General features: G+C 35.1%; 1 protein-coding gene and 1 pseudogene across 1 annotated transcript; both read right to left on the minus strand.

Moving 5' to 3' along the window:
- Positions 1–6,955: 6,955 nt before the first annotated feature.
- LOC120131123 (auxin-responsive protein IAA20-like) lies at positions 6,956–7,726 on the minus strand. The gene is made up of 3 exons (XM_039148202.1): positions 7,306–7,726; positions 7,109–7,211; positions 6,956–7,016 (listed from the first exon to the last, which is right to left on the minus strand). Exons 1-3 carry the CDS (start codon positions 7,724–7,726, stop codon positions 6,971–6,973), a joined length of 570 nt encoding a protein of 189 aa, XP_039004133.1. The 3' UTR covers positions 6,956–6,970.
- A 3,916-nt stretch (positions 7,727–11,642) lies between these two features.
- Positions 11,643–18,232, minus strand: LOC120131184 (annotated as a pseudogene).
- Between the last annotated feature and the right edge of the window lie 2,676 nt (positions 18,233–20,908).

Genomic DNA, 20,908 nt, shown 5'->3' on the forward strand with positions numbered 1-20,908 from the left:
TTTAAAATTTTAATAATAGAGACAATTTATAATTTAAAAAGTACCAATTTTTGGGCGTTGTAGGGGTGCTAATCCTTCCCTAAACGTAACCGACCACGAATCCCTTTTTATTAAAAAGAACGAATTTTTGGTTATAAAACGCAGATCAGTTCATCTTTTAAAAATGGTTTTCTTAAAAGCTCTTTTAAAAAATAATTTTTAGGTATTCGACCTACCTGACCCAAAAGGCCGATGGCGACTCCTAAATTATTTTCAAAATTATTTATTAAACATTAATTTCCCCGCCAAATTTTAATATTTCGTGCCCGGACGAAAACCGGTTACGACACTGACTTTGGCTAATGTAAGTGCATATACAAAGTAATCTGATTGATTGACTAAATGTTATATTAATCTACATTATACGGATAACAATTGACCGTAATATTTTTAAACACTCTTTTGAAATTGGACGGTCCAATTTTAATAATTCGATTCGAATTTGACAAATTTTGTTATGATCTAATTTGATATGGTTATATTTTTAGAAAAAATAGATTTGGACAGAGTTTTATAAAGTGTGAGACCTAACTGGATTTTAAGTGAAAACTCTGACTCGTTCAATTAAGTCTCTACTTCACCCAATTAAATCTTTAAAAAAATCTTTATTTTATTGAATAAAAATTAGAGTAAAATATATAAATAATAATTCGACTATTAAAAGTTATAAAAAATCTAAGTTTAACGTCCCCCTAATTTGATAATAACCACAGCGTCACCCACACGTTCAGCCCCGCCCCCCACGGCGTTTACTTCTTCTCTTTATAGTCCAACGAAGACCCTAAAAAACAAGGGAGATCGTGATTCCCGTGTACGCTAGCTTGGCTTTTATTGGTCCCCATCCATCACTCACGTTGACGTCTCCTTGTAAAGTTAAGCAGTAGCATTCCAAAACCCTAATCTGACCCTAACTTCATGACTCGTATTTACATCTCCTTCTAACATGATTTTCGTAAACGATTCGAGTTTGAACAACTACGTTTGTAGAAAATAAAAGTTAGGGTCACTCGTATTGCTTTGTTGAGTCATCTGACTAATAAAAGTTATAGAATGGTCCCTCAACTATATGATGTTATTTTTTTGAGTCCTCTAACTATTAAAGGTTACAAAATGATCACTCGACTATTCATTATGTTCCAAATTCGTCATTTTTCATTAAAAAAATCGGCGGCAGTCCGAGCTGGATGTTAATCTTACATATGAGATATGATAAAATCTGATTCCAGAATCTCAAACGATTATCCTATCTTAGACAACATATTAACATCCAGCTCATACCGTCTTTAATCTTTTAACAGAAAATGACGAGTTTAGATCATAATGAATAGTGAAGTGACTATTTTTGTAACTTTTAATAGTCGGAAGACTCAACATAACAGTGTCCTACATTCGAAGGATCATTTGTGTACTTACCTAAAAAAACTCCATGCAAATACAAATTCAACCCAATCCATCTTATAAACACTTCGTTGGACGTAAAAGTATCGATCGATATGTCTTTTTATCTCAATTAAATCATGAAACTGAGAAAGAAATGCCTTTCCAATTTAGCTATCGTTGTCGTTTTCATAGTGCAAATGGGAGCTGGCTGATTTTATGTTATCCCCAAAGTCACGCTGGGACCGAACTTGTAACGAAATTATGTAGCCAATTAAAGGGACCAGTTTTTCTCCTTATTAACTTTGAAAAGGGAGCGACATCCGAAACAAAGAGTGAGAAATAATGACAGTAGGGTATTGCTTTGTTGAATATTTTTATTATCAAAAGTTACAAAATAGTCCCTTCATTATATAATGTTGTTTTGTTGAGTTCCTCGACTATTAGAAGTTATAAAATGATCACTTTAATATTCATTACATTTCAAATATATCCATTTTCATAAATAAAAAAAAAGTGACCGCATTCTGAGTTAGATGTTAATCTACTATCTGAGATATGATAAAATATGATCTCATAATCTCAAACGACTATCATATCTCATACAACAGACTAACATCCAGCTCAAACTACCTTTAATTTTTTAACGAAAAATGACGATTTTGGAACATAATGAATATTCATGTGACCCTTTTGTAACTTTTAATAGTTTAGGAACTCAATAAAGCAACATCCTATAGTCGGGACCATTGTCTAACTTTTAGTAAGTGGACCCAATAAAACAACATCCTATAATCGGTGGACTATTTGTATACTTTACCTTTTAATTTATTGAATTGTTATAAAATATTAATTACGGTGCCATAATAAATGTAAAAGTTCGATGAATTTAATGATCATTTTGTAATGGTTAGGTAAAATTTGATAATCATTTTATAACCGTTCTACAAATTTAATGATTATTTCGTAATTTTTGATAATTCAATGATCAAAACAATCATTTGAATTTGGTTCACTGACTTCTGGTAAACTTAATCCAAATTTATTTTATGCGTGATTGAAAGCTTTAAAAACACGATGGAATTAATATTTTTGATATAATATTAATGAAAAAGGGTAGCATCAATTGGACTGGAAGAAATAAGGGCTTTTAACGCAGCGCAAGCCATGAGCCATGTATGTGGTTAAGGGATATTGCATGCAGTGCAAGCCATTCCAAAAGTAGGGATCACAAATGTTCGGGTCGGGTCAGATTTTTTTGTTAATCTGATCTGTTATAAAAATATGTACTTTCTACTTAAATCCAATCCGATTCGAAAATTGTATATTCTCACCCGAGTCAACCCGACCCAAAAAACATACATCTATCACTCGACTTTGAGCCAACCAAAATTTTTAGAGTATAAATCTGATCCGATTTGACCCGGTATAAAATAAGGACTTGGTTAAAGTATTGATAAATTTTTTAAAGAAATTATATTATTATCTCAGGGTCGGAGTATTCTCAGCCTCCACTCAAATCCGACCCTACTCGATCCGAATCTAATATTTTTTTTTTAAAAAAAAATTAATCCAATCGAATAGTTTCGGATTGAAATCGGTCGATTTCGGATTAAATTACCTCCTATCAAAAACTCAGTGTCGAGTAAGGGAAGACGAAAGAGATTTTTAATAGAAGCAATAAATCCAGACAGATGGGTGGTTTTGGGTTTTTAGAAACGGTGTTGAAAGTATGCTCTTTTTGATGGGAACAAGAGACTGGTTTGGCCTGGTCCACAAAAATAGGCAATTTAACTCCCACGCTACTCCATTCGGACATTTATTCAAACAACTTGTGCGTTCTTTTTCGTGGGGGTATTGATTGGCATTTTCTCATAATCAATTACACGAATTAAGTGACGTCTATGATAAAAGAATCGTTGTTATTTTTTAGGATTCGAGTTCGAGTACCTTAGATATTAAGGTGTAAGCATTCAATGTTAAAAGGTTGAGAGTCATCTTCAAACAGATATTACCTCATACTTGAGATTATTTTTAAAAAATCATTTTCTTTTCATTTAGATAACAACAATGTAAATTGTGTCTTAAATTATTCGAAACAAGACATTTTTTTTGTTTTGTCCTACTAACCCCATGGCTGGATGAGTGATATTCGTCGATCAAGATTTAGATTTCGGGCCCTATTGGCTGGTGGGGTAGGTTTTTTGGCCCAATACCCCCGAGTATTGGATTAATATGGACTTTATTTTAGAAACTACAACATTCTCTACAGTGAACACCGGCTCGTTACCTCGATGAGTTACAGAAGATATTAATTTATAATTGTCCCTTTGTAGTGAGCATAGGTCATTATTTTATTATCATTAAAATAACTCGTTATCTCGGTGTGAAGAGTTTGTTTAAAAAATATTTTTTAAAATTTAAAAGTATAAATTTTAAAAAATTAAATGAAATTCGTCTCGTCGAGGTGACAAGTTCCTTCAAATTCAAAAAAGTAGCCGCTAGTCAACGACTATATGGGCAACGATCACTTGAAACTCGTCACCTGAAGGTCACGGAGGTGGATCGCATAATGTGTTAAGTACATCTCCTTGGTAAGAAGACGACAACGACAACGACAATCAAAGCCTACGACCCAGGCGTACTCGACGAGCCCCGCGATATATCATTCGACAACTCCACAACATTGTCAAGAACTTATGAAATATAAATAAATTTTCTTTGTAAATATTTATTTTTTTTCCAAACATTTAATTATTTTTATTTTTTAATTTCTTTAAATTTTATCCGGTTAATTTGAGTTGAAGAGTTTCAAGTGACCATTGACCATCATCGTATCTTTAGATTTTTTTTTTTGTATAAACACATGGGTGACTATTGTCTCCAATTTTTTCTTTATATTTTAAAATGCTATAATTTTAATTTATTTCGTTATGAATGAATTCCGTTGCCATTGTTGAGAAAGAATAGCAATTATTGAGTACAAGGGACGATATCTGAACTGGAGTTCATATATATATACGACATGTTCAATTGCTTGAAACGCAAACCACGGCATGGATGCTTCCTGGGGCAACTCCCAATACCGTCAGAGCTACATTTACCCAGAAGCGGCCCTGTAACTCAAAACACAAATCAAAGTGGATAATCAGATCTCAATACCCCACCTATTTCGATGAAATGAGTTTAACGGTTTGTGGACAGCTCGAACTCAATTAGGTTAAAAGTTAGGTTCGAATTAACTCGATTTGAATTTAAACTCGACTTGATAAGTTCGCGAGTAACTCGTTAATTCTTTTTTTTTTGATTTTTTACTAGTTATCTAAAAAAATATATTTCATTAAAAAAATACTAGTTTACTAATTGATGATAAATGACTAATCTACTAATTTTCTAATAAATAATAATAAAATATTAAATTATTAATTAATAATTATTATTACTACATCTAAAAATTAAACCCTAAGTATTATTTTAATATATTAGTAGATTGGTATTTTGAAATTTAGAATTTCAATTTGTTGTATGCACTATTTTGATATTTTTTTTGCTAAATTTATTAATTTATGTTTATATTAAACTATATAGTATTAGTATATTTTATCTATAGTCAATAAAATAAGATAATTTTTTTGTATGTTTAAAGAGCAACCAGATGAGTAACGAGCACGAGTTAAACAACAAGTTTTTTAATGAGCACGAGTCGAGCAAAATTTAACAAGCTTAACGAGCAATGAATCGAGTCAAGCAACAAAAATTTTTAATGAACACGAATCGAGCACTGTCCAACTCGTGATCGACTCGCTCAATAACAACCTGGTTGATACTAGATAGAAATGTTAAGGGGGGGGGGAGAGAGTGACTGACCGAGCAGCCTTCCTTTTTATAAATCCCGGCAGGAGGTACGAAGATCGCAAGCAAAATATCAAGACACCCAGCCGTCTCCTTCTCTTCCCGCCCGCCTGTGGTTCTGCAGCTGAAGCACCCACATTTGATGCAGATACACATGGTGATCGACGATTCAAATCAACTAGCTGTTTTGCTTTGGTTCGAAGATGGAGCTTGCAGGCCTGATGCTTACTTTTTATAGAGCCAATGCCAAAGATGCTGTGGGAGCAAACTGGTGAGTGGTTTGCAGTACTTGACGATATGGATGTCTCATTGTCAGTGGAATTAGTTCAGTGGGTGACATTTGCAAGCTGATTTCACCACGATTGGTTAAGCAACCAAGCTCGATCTCACATTGTATCCTTGGCTCTTTATCGGATGTTCGATTCTATGTAATAAAGAAATCATTGTTATTCCTAAAGACCAAAGTTCGAGCACCATAGATATCAGAAGTGAAAGCGTTTTAATGTTAAAAGATTGTGAGTTATCTTTGAACATATATTACCTTATACTTACCCCAGACTAATTCCCTATGTGTTTTAGATGGTCGTGGTTGGGGCAAGAATAGATCATGCGCACGTGAAAATGGATCAGTCTGTATCGGAGAACATTATCCTACAGCTTATGGATCATATCAACTGTATAGAGCTTGGATTAGTCATTCAATTTAATTCTTGTAGTGATTAATCCTGATAACTAGGAATTATTTAAGATGCTCTGACAAAGAATAGATTGCTTTTCATCTCCACCACAGACCCAAAATTGAACAGCATCTACTTAAACGTGCTTGACAAAGTGAGGAGTCCAGGAATTGGATCCTGTCCTGACATTTGACTTAAACTATAATAAAGATATTAAAAATATTTTTAAATAACTTATTAATAATACTTTTTATAAATGAAATATTTTATTAACAAATATATATATTATTTATACTTTGTAACATCTTGATATAAAACTATTACAAAATAATGACAAAAAGAATATTACAAAAGAATATATTAGTGATTGTAAATTAAAGTGAATTTTAATATACAACCATGAATTTTATTTACTTTTAAGAAATTTAAAAAAATTATTAAGTAATAAATTATTTTTTAAGATAATTAATATTAAATTATTAAAATAAAATTTAAATACATAATTAAGTGGATAATTAATAAGGATAAAATTATAAATTACTTCCAAAGGTAAAATTAAAAATGGAAAAGCTACAAATCCTAGTTTTTACAAACCGTCGTCTGTATGGTGAATTTTTTTTTTACCCATTTGGTATTGATTTTGTGATCGAAACGAACGAGTACTGAGATGGATAAAGCAGAACAAACTATTCCTGTAAACTGGCAACAAAATCAGGCCTTGTTATGCCTGGAAAGGCCGAAGAAGGTGAACCCAATAGATCAAAAGTTAAAGTGTTCGATTGGTTTGTTGGGTCCATCGAAACAAAATGAAGCATCACGACCATGGATCATATCCAAAAAGAAAGAAAGAAGGAAAGAATTACAGCCCAAAGAGAGAGAACTCGTGCCCTTGTTACTCTATCAAAATTAGTATGAAAATTTACATTCCAAATCCTAAACATTTCCCACCCTTCATCTCTCTGCCTACCTATTCATTCTTCACTCCACGAAAAGAGAGAAGTAGGGAAGATTCCTGCATCCAAAATTCAGCACTTGCTGATCTTCAATCTCCTCACGCCTGACAAGAACATCCTACACATGTCATTACGTTAGATTCAGTTATCGATATTTGATTTATTAATCGAATCTACATGGTTCCGTTGAGAGAAAAGGAGTCTACTTACTCCCAGGGAACATCACCAACCATCATCCAATCACCTTCCTTGTCTTCATATGTAAGCACATGGTATTTCTCATAATGATCTCCATCAACCTCAGCTTCAGCCCCTGCAACAACATCAAAACATCATCATAAGAGAGGAACCGCATTGTATTTTTAGTGAGAAAATCAGAAAAGAAAAGAAAAAGGAAGAAACTTTACAGATAATATTAGTGTTGAACATATGTTGAAGGGTCCTTATGAGGTCATAGTAATTATCATGAGCCAAAAGATCCAGCTTTCTCCCAATAGGAATCCCTTCCATGTAAACCTTAACAAAGAACGTCGCACTGTTACACTCATTTTCTTCTTCACCAAACACCCGCCTTAACCTCGCCTGCTCCCTGCCATCAACACAGTTCATTAGCCCCAGACAAAAGTAACCATTTTCAGATGTAAAAGGAAACCAAGTAAACAACCTTCCATAAGGAGGAGAGCTCGAAATGCCAAGGCCGAGCCTAAGATCGGGGCCGAAATCCATGGAAGAAGCTCCACCGCCGCCAGTGGTCGAGAAACCAAAGCGGCGGTTATTGCTGCTGCTCTCGAAGGACGACGACGGAGATGAACTGGCAGCCCTACCCATTGATGAAGAAGAGTGAAGACAAATGAGCTAGCCAGCCGCCACCTTGGGGTTTAAATAAACCACAAAAGGGAGTAGTAAATTTTCTGTTGGGAGAATCAATGGGGGCAAGGCCTTCAAATAACTGGCTGTGCAGTTGGGCTGCTATGTTCTCACGGAAGCCGACATGTACACGCGTCGCCCACCAAACCCGAGTTGTAATCATCATGGCGACAACATTCTTTCTCGGAATTCGACCCGGTATGGTTTTAATGTGCACAGTTCTATGTTTTGTGTTTGCCTGCTTCCCTTGCTTATTTACGGCATGTATGAACAAAGTGTATTGTAATGCTTTTATAAATTAATTTGATTAAGAAATGTTTAATGTAATCTTCATGTTGATTAGCCTCTTCACTTGTGTATTAGAAAGTACGTGTGAAGAACTATTTCAATGTTATTACTTTTACGTAACTAAGACATAATTTGTTTGTATATTTTGAATGATAAGACATGATTTATTGATTGTATTTATTTGTAGGGTAAATTACATATTAGTATTTAGCTTATTAGTTTTAATTCCGTTTAGTATTTAAATTTTTTAATTTTTAAAAATATATATAACGTTTAGTTTTCATTTGATTTTAGTAGCCATCGTTAAAAATTGACTAAAAGGGTAACTTTTGTTCCTGTAATGGACTCAATTTCCCACTTTTTCCCCTATCGTGTTTTCACATCAATTTAACCCTCAACGTTGCTCAATTACATCATTCTATACTCTACCCTAACTTAAAACCCTAAATTATAAAGCTTAGAGCCTAAATCACTACCTCGTAACCTCTAAACCATAAGTCTTAAACCATAAATCATAATTTAGGATTTATAATTTAAGGTTTTAAGTTAGGTGTAAGATATAAAATGATGCAATTGAGTAAATTTGAAGACTAAATTGATGCAAAAAAAAGATAGTGACGAAAATGATAAATTGGATCTACTATAAGAGCAAAAGTGACTCTTAAGCCTTAAAAATTTAACGTGTTTATGGCCTAAACTATCAGTTTTTATCCATTTTATTATCTAAACTTTTAAAATTTTCAAAACCATACCTAACGTTTAGTTTTCATTAAAAATATTACGTTAAATTTTGAACAGAATACTAAAATCAAACAAAAATAAATTTTTAACGGTAATATATTAAAATAAAACAAAAATTAAACTTTAAATATAATTTTTAAAAATAATAATTTAAATATTAAATTCGTAGTTTTTACTTATTTATATTTTGGGATGAGGGCAGTGGTTAATTAAGACATTAGAAACAGGGGTACAAAAGCATCGGAATTGCAGACAATAGGAAGAACATGTGAACTCGAAATTGCTGTCCGAAATCGATGTTCAATGGATAGAGTGATAATTAAGGCCGGGTAATGATGACTTCGGGTTATGTGTGTTTATATATTAATTATTTTAAGGAAAAATAAGAATATATTTTCATTTAAATATATTTTGATTGCTGATATTAAGATTAAAATTATAAAAATATTATTAAATTTGAATTTTATCATACAAAAAACGGCATCTAAATATATTTTGATTGTTGAATCGATTGCGAATAAAATAAATTATATTAAAAATATCGTCTTTACCTTTATTGTATTCGATTTAAATTAATTAATTAATAAATCAAATACCGATAATTATAAAAAAAATCCCATCACCGAGATATGCAATCAAACTCAATTTTGCAAGCACAAGAAAAGAAAAAGGTTGAATTGGATTTGGAAGGAAATCTTGGCCCACGTGTGGGAGGTAATTCTTTGTCTCACCTTAAAATAAATAAATAATATGATTATTTTTTATCACTCGTCTACAAAAATAGTGTTGTAAATCAATCGAGTTTAGTTCGAGTATTGTTGAGTTTCACTTGATTCGAAAACTCTAAAATAGAGTTAGACTCTACTCGAAAGCTCACGAGTCTAAAAATTCAAGCTTAACTCGAACTCAAAATCATGAATTTAAACTCAAAAAAGCTCGTCAAAGCTCGAAAAAATAATCATGAACCTAATTCGGTTGAAACTCAAACTCAAACTCCAACTATAACCTTAAACACATAAAACCCTTATATTGTATTTAAAAAAATAAACACATAAATTTTAATATTATTAATAATTTAATTTTTGAATAAAATTTAATATACAATTTTTTTCAAATTGCTCGCGAGTTTTATGAGTCGAGTATCAAGTAGCTCGTTTCAGTTCGTTAAGAACTCTAACTCAATTGAGTTGATATCGAGTACCTCACAATATTTCCCATTTCATTTACTACCCTAAACGCAAGAAAGGCAACAACAGATCCTTGCTTGCACCAAAAGAAACGCCATTTTTGCCAAAGGAAAAGTGAAACAAAGAAGAACAAAAGCAAAAGTTGATGTTCCCTACCTCCCCTACCCATCACTTTTCATTTACCCAACTTATTAACCTCTTTTCTTTTAAACCAACAATTATTATTATAAAATTTATAATATTTTTCTTTTAATTTATTAATTCATAAATAATATTGTTTATGTCTTTATATTCTAGCATGAATTGTATATTTTATGTATTCGAGAGGAACAATAAAAATAAGAATATATTAACCAACAAGGTTGATTCAAGTGGTAAGCAGTTTGATTCTATTTAAATAGGTCTCGTGTTCGAGTCCTTGTGAATGTAGAAAATATTCGAGACGATGCTCATACTCCAAAACTAGGTGTGACCCGGATCGTTCTGGATTAATGAAACTGTGAAACCGAGAGGGCAACCAAAATAAAGATAAACAGGTATTAGGGTTAACATTAGGGTTCCCTATTGTCCAAAAGTGGTTAGCGTTCTTTGATATGTAGGCTTTATCTTTTTTGCAGCTGCTACAACATTAGTGTCTTTTTACACATGTGTTTAAGCTATTCTATGGCCTGCATGTTTCGGCATGCCAACATCTTAACCCCAAATGTATGCTTACCGGTATTGTGTTCTCATCATTGCTTTACACAAATTCTTTAGGCTTTAGCATCCAACTAAAGCAGTAATCTTTGGGACTTATAAACATAAAGGAAATGTAATCAGGGATGGATCATCTCTTTGCTCGACAAGATAGAATTTTACACTTTTTTAGGATTATTGGATTAGAGAAATTAAAGGCTGAGATTAACAGTGAGAAATGAGAAGATGTTTAACAAGGAATTATTCTCAGTTTTGATTTCCCTTCATCCACAATCCTAAAAGGGTGTAAAATAGATGAGTGAGAATGACATCTATTAATTTACCATGAATCTTCTCATAGTGTAAAATTTATTAATTTTACATAGTGTAAGCGGATCTCATCCCATATATATATATATATATATATATATATATAGAAGATCATATTACAAATGAAAAAAAAATTAGTTTTACATATATTTAAGACTTTTAGATGAGTGAAAATAGATGGTTGAGATTAACAGTAGTAATGAGAAGATATTCACTGGAACATAAAACAAATAGTTATTCCCAGCCATTTATTTTACATCATTTTAGGATCGTTAGACAAAGAAAAATTAAATGTTGAGATTAATTATTTGTTTTTATTTTCCGGTAAATATCTTTTAACGGAAAAAGACGAGTTTAAAAGATAATGAACAGTCAGGTGACCATTTGTAATTTTAATAGTTGAGGAACTTAATAAAATAACATTCTATAATCAAATGATCATTTTGTAATTTTTAATAGTCGAGCGATTTAATTAAACAATATCCTATAGTGTACCATTTGTATACCCCAAATCAGTTACATTAAATTTTCGGATTTACAGTCGCATCATCTATCTATCAGCATAAAGAAAGTAGAGTAAATTAATTGATACTACTGAACTAGTAAATATATTGTATTAATAACATACTGAAATGGAAGACAAAGGCTGTGCCGGATACAACGTTATTGAGAGTAATAATCGTAGAATGAATCCCGTATTCGCTATCATAAGAATAAATTACAGACAATAAAATTTAAGGACTTGGTCTTGCCGGAGAAGATGTAATAAATGGCTGAAACCTAAATCCGTGACAACAGCAGCAGAATTCAGGAATTAGGGGAACATGAATGAAATGGAAGATACCAACAGGTAGAATTTGTTGCTGAAGCTTTTGGGTCTTTTTAAACAAGCATTTAATGACATGTTATGACATTAAATTTACTTCTTGGCCCATATCCTCAACAGTAAGGATACTGTGTATGCCATTCATATAGCCAAAAGGTTGTCTGGAAATCTTCTCGGATCAAAAGAAAGTTATCTGAACTTCGGAACCAGTTGGCATGGTGCAACTGACTAGTGTCCTAAAAGGTTTAATCAACTCCATATCAGTGTTCCTACACAATCATTAAACATCTCCATATGCATTGAATCAAAATTCACATTTTCACAGGCATGGACTCTCAAAAGAAAATCCAGCAGGACACAAGAAAAAAGGAGTAAAAGAACGAAGATTACATTTCCCATCGTCGGTCCATCACATCAAGCTGTTGCTGAAGTTTTTCTTGAGTCCAAATCAGGTGAAGAACGTCGAAATCTAAACTCGAGACGCCCGAAACCACTGCAGACGAAAGGGAAACTTTTATGCCCTGCAACACACTATAATTCAAGCCGATTTATAGATACAGCGAGCTACACACCTTGTTGAAAATTAAAGAACAAGTTGGGCTGCTAAGTAGCAGCCGGCTGCTAAAACAAATTGGGGAGGGGGGCTGCCCAAAATATTTTTATTTTTAATTACAATATTAGTCCCTAAGTTTTAACTATAAATACCCTAGCTCATTTAGCTTCAAAATCATCCCAAAATCTTCTAGTTCTCTCTCAAGTGTGTTGTGTAAACACCTGTAAATTTTCTCTTAGTAAAAGATCTGCAGCAGTCCGGAGACGTAAGCATAAATTGGCTGAACTCCGTTATCAAATTTCGGGTATTATTTTTCCGCTTTTATTTCGCATTCTCACTAATCTGGTTATAGGGAAATTACTTGTACTTGGTTTATTTCCTAACAACTGGTAATCAGAGCTTTTGGTTGTGAATTTTGTCAATTTTCTGCGAGGTTACTATTCATTACTATTCACGTGAATAGTGAATTTCGTGAATAGTGAAATTCGGTCGGCGATACGAGTTTGTCGACGGAGGTATTCTAATACACGGCGGTTCGCAGAAATTGTCAGAAACAATCCAAACGAAGCCAGATTCGAGTGGGAGCGATGGCTGCAGACGAAGGGAAGGTGAAAATTGAAAAGTTCGATGGTGCGGACTTTGGCTTTTGGAAGATGCAGATTGAAGATTTTCTGTATCAGAAAAATCTATATCAACCTCTTTCAGGAAAGCAACCAGATGGCATGAAGAATGAAGACTGGGCTCTTCTCGACAGACAAGCCCTCGGAGTTATCCGACTGACGTTGTCCCGAAATGTTGCTTTCAACATAGCAAAGGAAAAGACCACGGCAGGTCTTATGGCAGCTCTCTCCAGTATGTATGAGAAGCCATCGGCCTCAAACAAAGTTCACTTGATGAGGCGATTATTCAATTTGCGGATGACGGAAGGGGCATCAGTGGCTCAACACCTGAATGAACTCAACACAATCACAACCCAGTTGAGTTCTGTGGAAATTGAATTCGATGATGAAGTTCGAGCTTTAATTCTCTTATCATCTCTACCAGACAGTTGGAATGCTACTGTTACAGCAGTTAGCAGCTCGTCGGGAAATAGTAAATTGAAATTCGACGATGTTCGGGATCTGGTACTGAGCGAAGAAATTCGACGGAGAGAATCAGGTGAAGCATCAACCTCCTCAGCCTTGCACACGGAGTACAGAGGGAGAACTTCAGAAAGAAATTCAAATCGTGGCAGATCCAAATCCAGACGGGAAAAATCCAGAACGGGAAAGAAAGATTTTACCTGTTATAATTGTGGCAAGAAAGGTCACTTTAAAAGAGATTGCCGAGCACTGAAGAAAGATACCGGTGCACAGGAATCTGCCAACGTGACAGAGGAGACAGGTGATGCCATGATTCTAAGCGTCAACAGTCCGATTGAATCATGGATCTTGGATTCAGGGGCATCTTTCCACTCCACCCCATGCCAAGAAATCATGGAGAACTATATCAGTGGTGATTTTGGGAAGGTTCATCTTGCTGATGATGAAACCTTGAAGATCGTCGGAAAAGGAGATATCCGACTAAAGCTGCCAAACCAGACCACCTGGAAGCTGACAGGAGTGAGACATATTCCTGGCCTCAAAAGAAATCTGATTTCTGTTGGACAGCTTGATGGAGAAGGATATAGTACAACCTTTTCAGGTTGTGAATGGAAGATTACCAAAGGAGCACTCGTCATTGCTCGTGGTAAGAAGACTGGTACTCTCTATGTAACCTCAAATTTAGAGAATATCATTGCAGTAGCAGATGCTGATGGAAAATCAAACCTATGGCACCAAAGGCTTGGCCATATGAGCGAGAAAGGAATGAAGATACTTCTGTCAAAAGGGAAGCTGCCGGATCTAAAGAATGTGGATGTCGGACTATGCGAGGATTGCATCTTTGGAAAACAAAAGAAAGTCAGTTTTGCAAAGATTGGCAAGGCACCCAAGGCAGAAAGGTTAGAATTGATTCATACTGATGTATGGGGACCATCCCCAGTTCCATCTCTTGCAGGTTCACTATATTATGTCACCTTCATCGATGATTCAACAAGGAAGGTGTGGGTTTATTTTCTGAAGAAGAAATCAGAAGTCTTTGATACCTTCAGAAAATGGAAGGCCATGGTGGAAAATGAGACTGGTTTGAAAGTCAAGAGGTTGAGGTCTGACAATGGAGGAGAGTACAGAGACAGTAGATTCAGAGATTTCTGCGCAAACAATGGGATTAAGATGGAGAAAACAGTTCCCATAACACCGCAGCAGAATGGCGTAGCAGAGCGCATGAATAGAACTCTGAATGAACGTGCTAGAAGCATGAGGATACATGCCGGATTGCCCAAATTTCTATGGGCTGAAGCTATCAACACTGCAGCTTACCTGATCAACCGTGGGCCCTCTGTTCCTTTGGATGGCGGAATACCAGAGGAAGCTTGGAGCAAGAAAGAAATAAACCTTTCACACTTAAGAGTGTTTGGTTGTATTTCTTATGTACACATAGACTCTGCTGAAAGAAGTAAACTTGATGCTAAGTCCAACAAATGTGCCTTTGTTGGTTATGGCGGTGATGAGTTCGGTTACCGGTTTTGGGACTACGAAAATCGAAAGATCATCAGAAGCAGAGACATCATTTTCAATGAAAATGTGATGTACAAAGACAGGTCAACCGCAGAATCAAGTAATACCGAGGCTGAAACAAAGGAATTTGCTGAGTTCGAGGAGATTTCTAGAAATGATGTTCAGATCAGTCCTGAAGCAGTTCAAGAGGAAGAACCAGGCACACCAGAACTGAGACGCTCCTCCAGAATTCCTAAACCAACCCAACGGTATTCACCTTCTTTACACTACTTGTTGCTGACTGACAATGGTGAACCAGAGTGTTATGATGAAGCAATGCAAGTGGAGGATTCAGTTAAGTGGGAGTCTTCCATGAAAGATGAGATGGACTCGCTTATGTCAAATCAGACGTGGGAATTAGCTGAATTACCACCAGGCAAGAGAGCGCTCCATAACAAGTGGATTTACAGGATCAAAGAAGAGCACGATGGGAGCAAACGTTACAAAGCAAGATTGGTTGTCAAAGGCTTTCAGCAAAAAGAAGGTATTGATTACAATGAAATTTTCTCTCCAGTCGTGAAACTGTCTACAATCAGACTGGTGTTGAAAATTGTAGCTGCAGAAAATTTACATCTTGAGCAGTTAGATGTAAAGACAGCTTTCCTTCATGGTGATTTGGAGGAAGAAATCTATATGAGGCAGCCAGAAGGCTTCATAGAGGCAGGCAAGAAAAACCTGGTATGCAGGTTGAAGAAGAGCTTGTATGGTTTAAAACAAGCTCCTAGACAGTGGTACAAGAAGTTCGATAGTTTCATGGGTAGTAGTGGTTTTACCAGATGCCAAGCAGATCATTGTTGTTACATCAAGAGGTTCGACAACAGCTTCATTATTTTATTATTGTACGTTGATGACATGCTCGTTGCAGGCTCAAACATGCAAGAGATTATACACTTAAAGCAAAAATTGTCGAAGCAGTTTGCTATGAAGGATCTGGGCGCTGCAAAGCAGATTCTTGGGATGAGGATCAAAAGAGACACAAAGTCGGGGACTTTGATGTTATCACAGGCTGAGTACATCAACAAAGTACTCTCCAGGTTCAACATGCAAGATGCTAAACCAGTAAATACACCTTTAGGTGTTCATTTCAGACTCTCCAAAGAACAGTCACCAAAGACGGAGGAAGAACGTGCACACATGGTGAAGGTGCCGTATGCCTCAGCAATTGGAAGTCTGATGTATGCCATGGTTTGTACCAGACCAGATATTGCTCAAGCCGTGGGAGCTGTTAGCAGGTACATGAATAATCCAGGCAAAATACACTGGGAAGCAGTCAAATGGATCCTCAGATATCTGCGAGGTACCACAAACAAAGCACTTTGTTTCAAAGGTGGAGATACGATACTGACAGGCTATGTAGATGCTGACTTAGCCGGAAATGTTGACATCAGAAGAAGCACTACAGGGTATGTCTATACTCTAGGAGGAACCGCAGTGAGTTGGGTTTCTCAACTACAGAAGATAGTTGCTCTCTCCACAACCGAAGCAGAATATGTCGCTGTTACGGAAGCTAGCAAAGAGATGGTCTGGCTCCAAAGTTTCTTGAATGAGTTAGGCAAGAAACAAGAAAACAATGTCTTGTATTGCGACAGTCAAAGTGCTATCCATCTAGCGAAGAATCCGTCTTTTCATTCCAGGACGAAGCACATACAATTGCGATATCATTTTATCCGGTCTCTTCTGGAAGATGGGATTTTGAAACTTGAAAAGATCAGTGGAGCTCAAAATCCAGCAGACATGTTAACAAAGACGGTAACTACGGACAAACTGAAGTTGTGTTCAGCTTCAGTTGGCATGCTAGAATAAAAGACCAGAAATACTGCTGCATCGATCGAGGTGTGAAGACAGATTGAAATCAGTCTTCAAGTGGGAGATTGTTGAAAATTAAAGAACAAGTTGGGCTGCTAAGTAGCAGCCGGCTGCTAAAACAAATTGGGGAGGGGGGCTGCCCAAAATATTTTTATTTTTAATTACAATATTAGTCCCTAAGTTTTAACTATAAATACCCTAGCTCATTTAGCTTCAAAATCATCCCAAAATCTTCTAGTTCTCTCTCAAGTGTGTTGTGTAAACACCTGTAAATTTTCTCTTAGTAAAAGATCTGCAGCAGTCCGGAGACGTAAGCATAAATTGGCTGAACTCCGTTATCAAATTTCGGGTATTATTTTTCCGCTTTTATTTCGCATTCTCACTAATCTGGTTATAGGGAAATTACTTGTACTTGGTTTATTTCCTAACACACCTCGATTAGTTCTTTCTTGTTGGTCGAGAGATATCAACCTTTCCCCCCACCCTGACAAATAACTCAATACTGCATAAGCTTCCTTCTGCCCTCGGCACATACTCTCAAACTTCGTCCTTGTAACAATGCAATTCGAATTCCAGTGACTTTCGGACAAACACTTAACTACATCATCAGCTTTCTCCTAAGAACGATTAAATTAAAACAACTTAATATTCCAATTTTTTACTGGATGAAATCATACTAGTCACCAAAAAACTGCATTACAAAGCAACAAAACCCTTTATCAATGTTGTAAGAACGACACAATCTTCAAGAAGAATGCTTTCTGGAGTTATTGTTCTGTTCATCAAACTTTTTCACTTTGTAAAATAACTGAGATATTCTCCCGGTGTAAGGATCCGCCATGTCCGAAATTCGGATTATTTCACCTTCATCATACATCATGAACTGGAATGTTTCTCAAAATAATCAAACCCAAATTTTCCATAGACAAAAACTATATTTTTTTCTTGAAAAAATAAACATAAATTTAGCCTACCATACTTGATCAATGCACAAAGGAGTTAATCCTCCTCTATTGAACCACTCATTTTTCATCTACAAATAAACGAAATTATAAGTAAAATGAAATGGTAAACCGGAGAAGCGAAAAGTAAATAGAAAATTGTAAAACCTGGGAAGGTGAAATGATGAAGGCACCAAAGTGGCGGGAGATATTTGTGATCAAGCTTTTCCAGAACTGAAATTTGGGTTCCCAGTCGGACTTTTGACCACTAAACGCCTTGAATCGGGCTGTTGCGATCGATTCCTCGTCCCAATCGGGTACTTCTTGTCTTATGAACTCCTTCACAGATTTCGAGTCCATTTCTTCTTTAGCAACTGAAAATAGAAATTCAATTGAACTCCCACTCAAAACGATGCTTCCGTTTAACTACGACTTCTTCTTCTTCTCAGTTCCCTCGAGAAAATTTACTACAATTGGGGGGAAATTTCCAGAGGCGATTTGGATTGTGAATCGTATCTAACTTCAGGGTAAACTAATTCAATTGTCACTAAAGTTCAGGGCTTTTATATATTTCACTATTAAACTTTAAAACGATTCAATCTGGACACTAAATTCTGGCTTTGACTTAAACAGTTAAATCGTCAATCACGCGTATTTAGTTAAGCTTTTGGTTATGCGTGCTTACAAGTTACGATATAGGTTTTGAGTCCTCTTGAAATTATCTCATTTTATGATTCTTTTATCGATAAAATATGGACGTAACGCGGACCAAATATGTTATTATACAAATTTAATTAACTAATATGTCAATAATTTTGTTAATCGTTAAAAAATAGTGGTTTGATTGAAATCAAATTGAAATTTTAGGGACTTAACTTATGAAATTTCTTGTTTAGTGGTTAAATAGAATCGACTTAATAGTTTAGTTGTCTCCAAGATAGTTTTCCTTTCTGTATAAATAAACTTAAATATGTATCCTTTAAGTAAATAGTATTCACTAATCGATTAAATAAAGTATCAATTTCGAATCTTTGTGTAGACACTAATTTTCATCCACATTTTTTTATATATACATTTATATATATAGTTTACAAATGATTTTTGAAAATATGTATATGATATATAGTTTTAAAACATTTTTTGAAACTATATATATTATATAGTTTTTAAAACATTTTCGAAAATTATATAATATATAGTTTTTAAAACATTTTTAAAAAATTATATATTATATAATTTTTAAAAACATTTTTAAAATATATATAATATATAGTTTTTTAAATCATTTTGAAAACTTATATAATATATTATTTTGGAAAAAATATTTTTGAAAACAATTGTATATTATATAGTTTTTCAAAAACATGTTTGAAAATATATATAAATTTAAAATATTTTTTTGAAAATATATTATATTATATGGTTTTGAAAACCATTTTTAAAATCATATATAAAATATAATTTTAAAAAATATATTTTTATATATATTTTTTATTTCTTTTATTTGATATTTATTTATTTATTTATTTCGTTTATCTCATTTCAGGTTTAAAGAACGGGTCCAAGTCCAACAATCGGGCCTGAACCAGCCCAGCAGAAATATTAGGGTTTCACATCCAGTTTCGGTCAAGGCGCCGCACAACCCGGAAAACCAAGAGCCACGTGAAACAGACGGTCAACAGTGCCAACGACCGGCCGAGATCCCCGGGACTGACCCATCCCGGGGTGAACGACCACGAACACCCTTATTTCGGGACCAGACCAACAAACACCGGGGCTATAAAAGCCCCGGGTGAGGCATGCAAAGGGGGAATGATCGGAGGCTAGGCAGAACCATCGGAGCCATCACAGTACGACATCAACCACAGTACCCACAGAACAACACCAACAGAATCAAGCCACAACCAAACGACCAGAAACCAAAGGATCGAAACCAGAAAATCATCGAGAACCAACAGAACCGCAAAATACCAAAAACAGTAAACCAACACGAACCAAAGCAGCCAAACATCAAAGCAAACCTCAAAGAAATACACACAAAAATAAAGAAAAGAACAGCAGTAAGCTACCCAGAGCCCCGACGGACACTGGAAGTCGAAAAGCCACCGACGAGAAAGGCAAAAATCGAAGCTTTAAGCGTAGATCTACGCCGGTGGGTGGATTTCTTGAGTGTTTCGGCTTCGGGTCGGAGCAACGAGGGCCACCGGAGTGGCGGCCGAAAATCGCCTTGAGGAGAGAGGCCAGAGAGAGTCTCAGTTCTATCGTTTTATGAGAGAGAGAGAGCAATGGAAAAATGAGATGATTGAGGCATTCTGGGCCGATTTTCGGCCATATATACCCCCTCCATGCGACGTCGTTTTAGGGAAGGGGTTTCTGCAATTTAATTCGGGGTAAACTACATCCTCGGTCAGTGTAAGTTTTATTTGTTACTATTTGGTCGTTGAATGTAACTTTTGACATTTCAATTCGGGTCCTGAGTTTAATATGTTCACGTTATGATCACCAATTTATGTTTCATTCGAGAATGGCCCAGGTGTTTTTCGCATGTTTCAATTTGGTCACTGTTTTTCCCTCTCTTTTGATTTGGCCACTTTCTTTTCATTTTTTTTCGTTTTGATCCTTTTTTTCCCATTTTTTTCGATTGCTTTAATACTTATATATTTTTATCTAACATTTTCGATCTTCCTTTTTTAGAAAAAATCCAATCAATCAGAGGTAAGTATTTCGAATCGGATTTTTAAATTTAAGTTTAAATTTTTAACTTTTCACAACTAAGACAACCGACAAATTAATTGGTACCGAAAGGGCGGTTCAAGGGTGCTAATCCTTCCTTGATCGTAACCGACTCCCGAACCCTACACGTTTCTGGTACAACGCAGATTAGGTAAGATGGTGTCCGACCCACTTAAAATCGTTTTAAAGTGGTCGGTGGCGACTCCAATTCATTTAATCCAAGTCGAAGCCCGATTCCGGGGCCCAACCGAAAGACGGTTCCGACACTTTGTATATACGAAAAATTTCTACTGAGAGACTCACCCACTAAAGTCATGTATGCAAAGCGGATCAATCCGGATTAGTCAAGGTAAAGCCCTGGAACCGAGAGTAAAAAAATAAAAAAAAATTGTGTAAATTGTGTGCAAACTTGTAAAAAAAGGTAAAT

Source organism: Hibiscus syriacus, unplaced genomic scaffold (assembly GCF_006381635.1).
Source record: "Hibiscus syriacus cultivar Baekdansim isolate YM2019G1 unplaced genomic scaffold, ASM638163v2 tig00110549_pilon, whole genome shotgun sequence".
NCBI lineage: Eukaryota > Viridiplantae > Streptophyta > Magnoliopsida > Malvales > Malvaceae > Hibiscus > Hibiscus syriacus.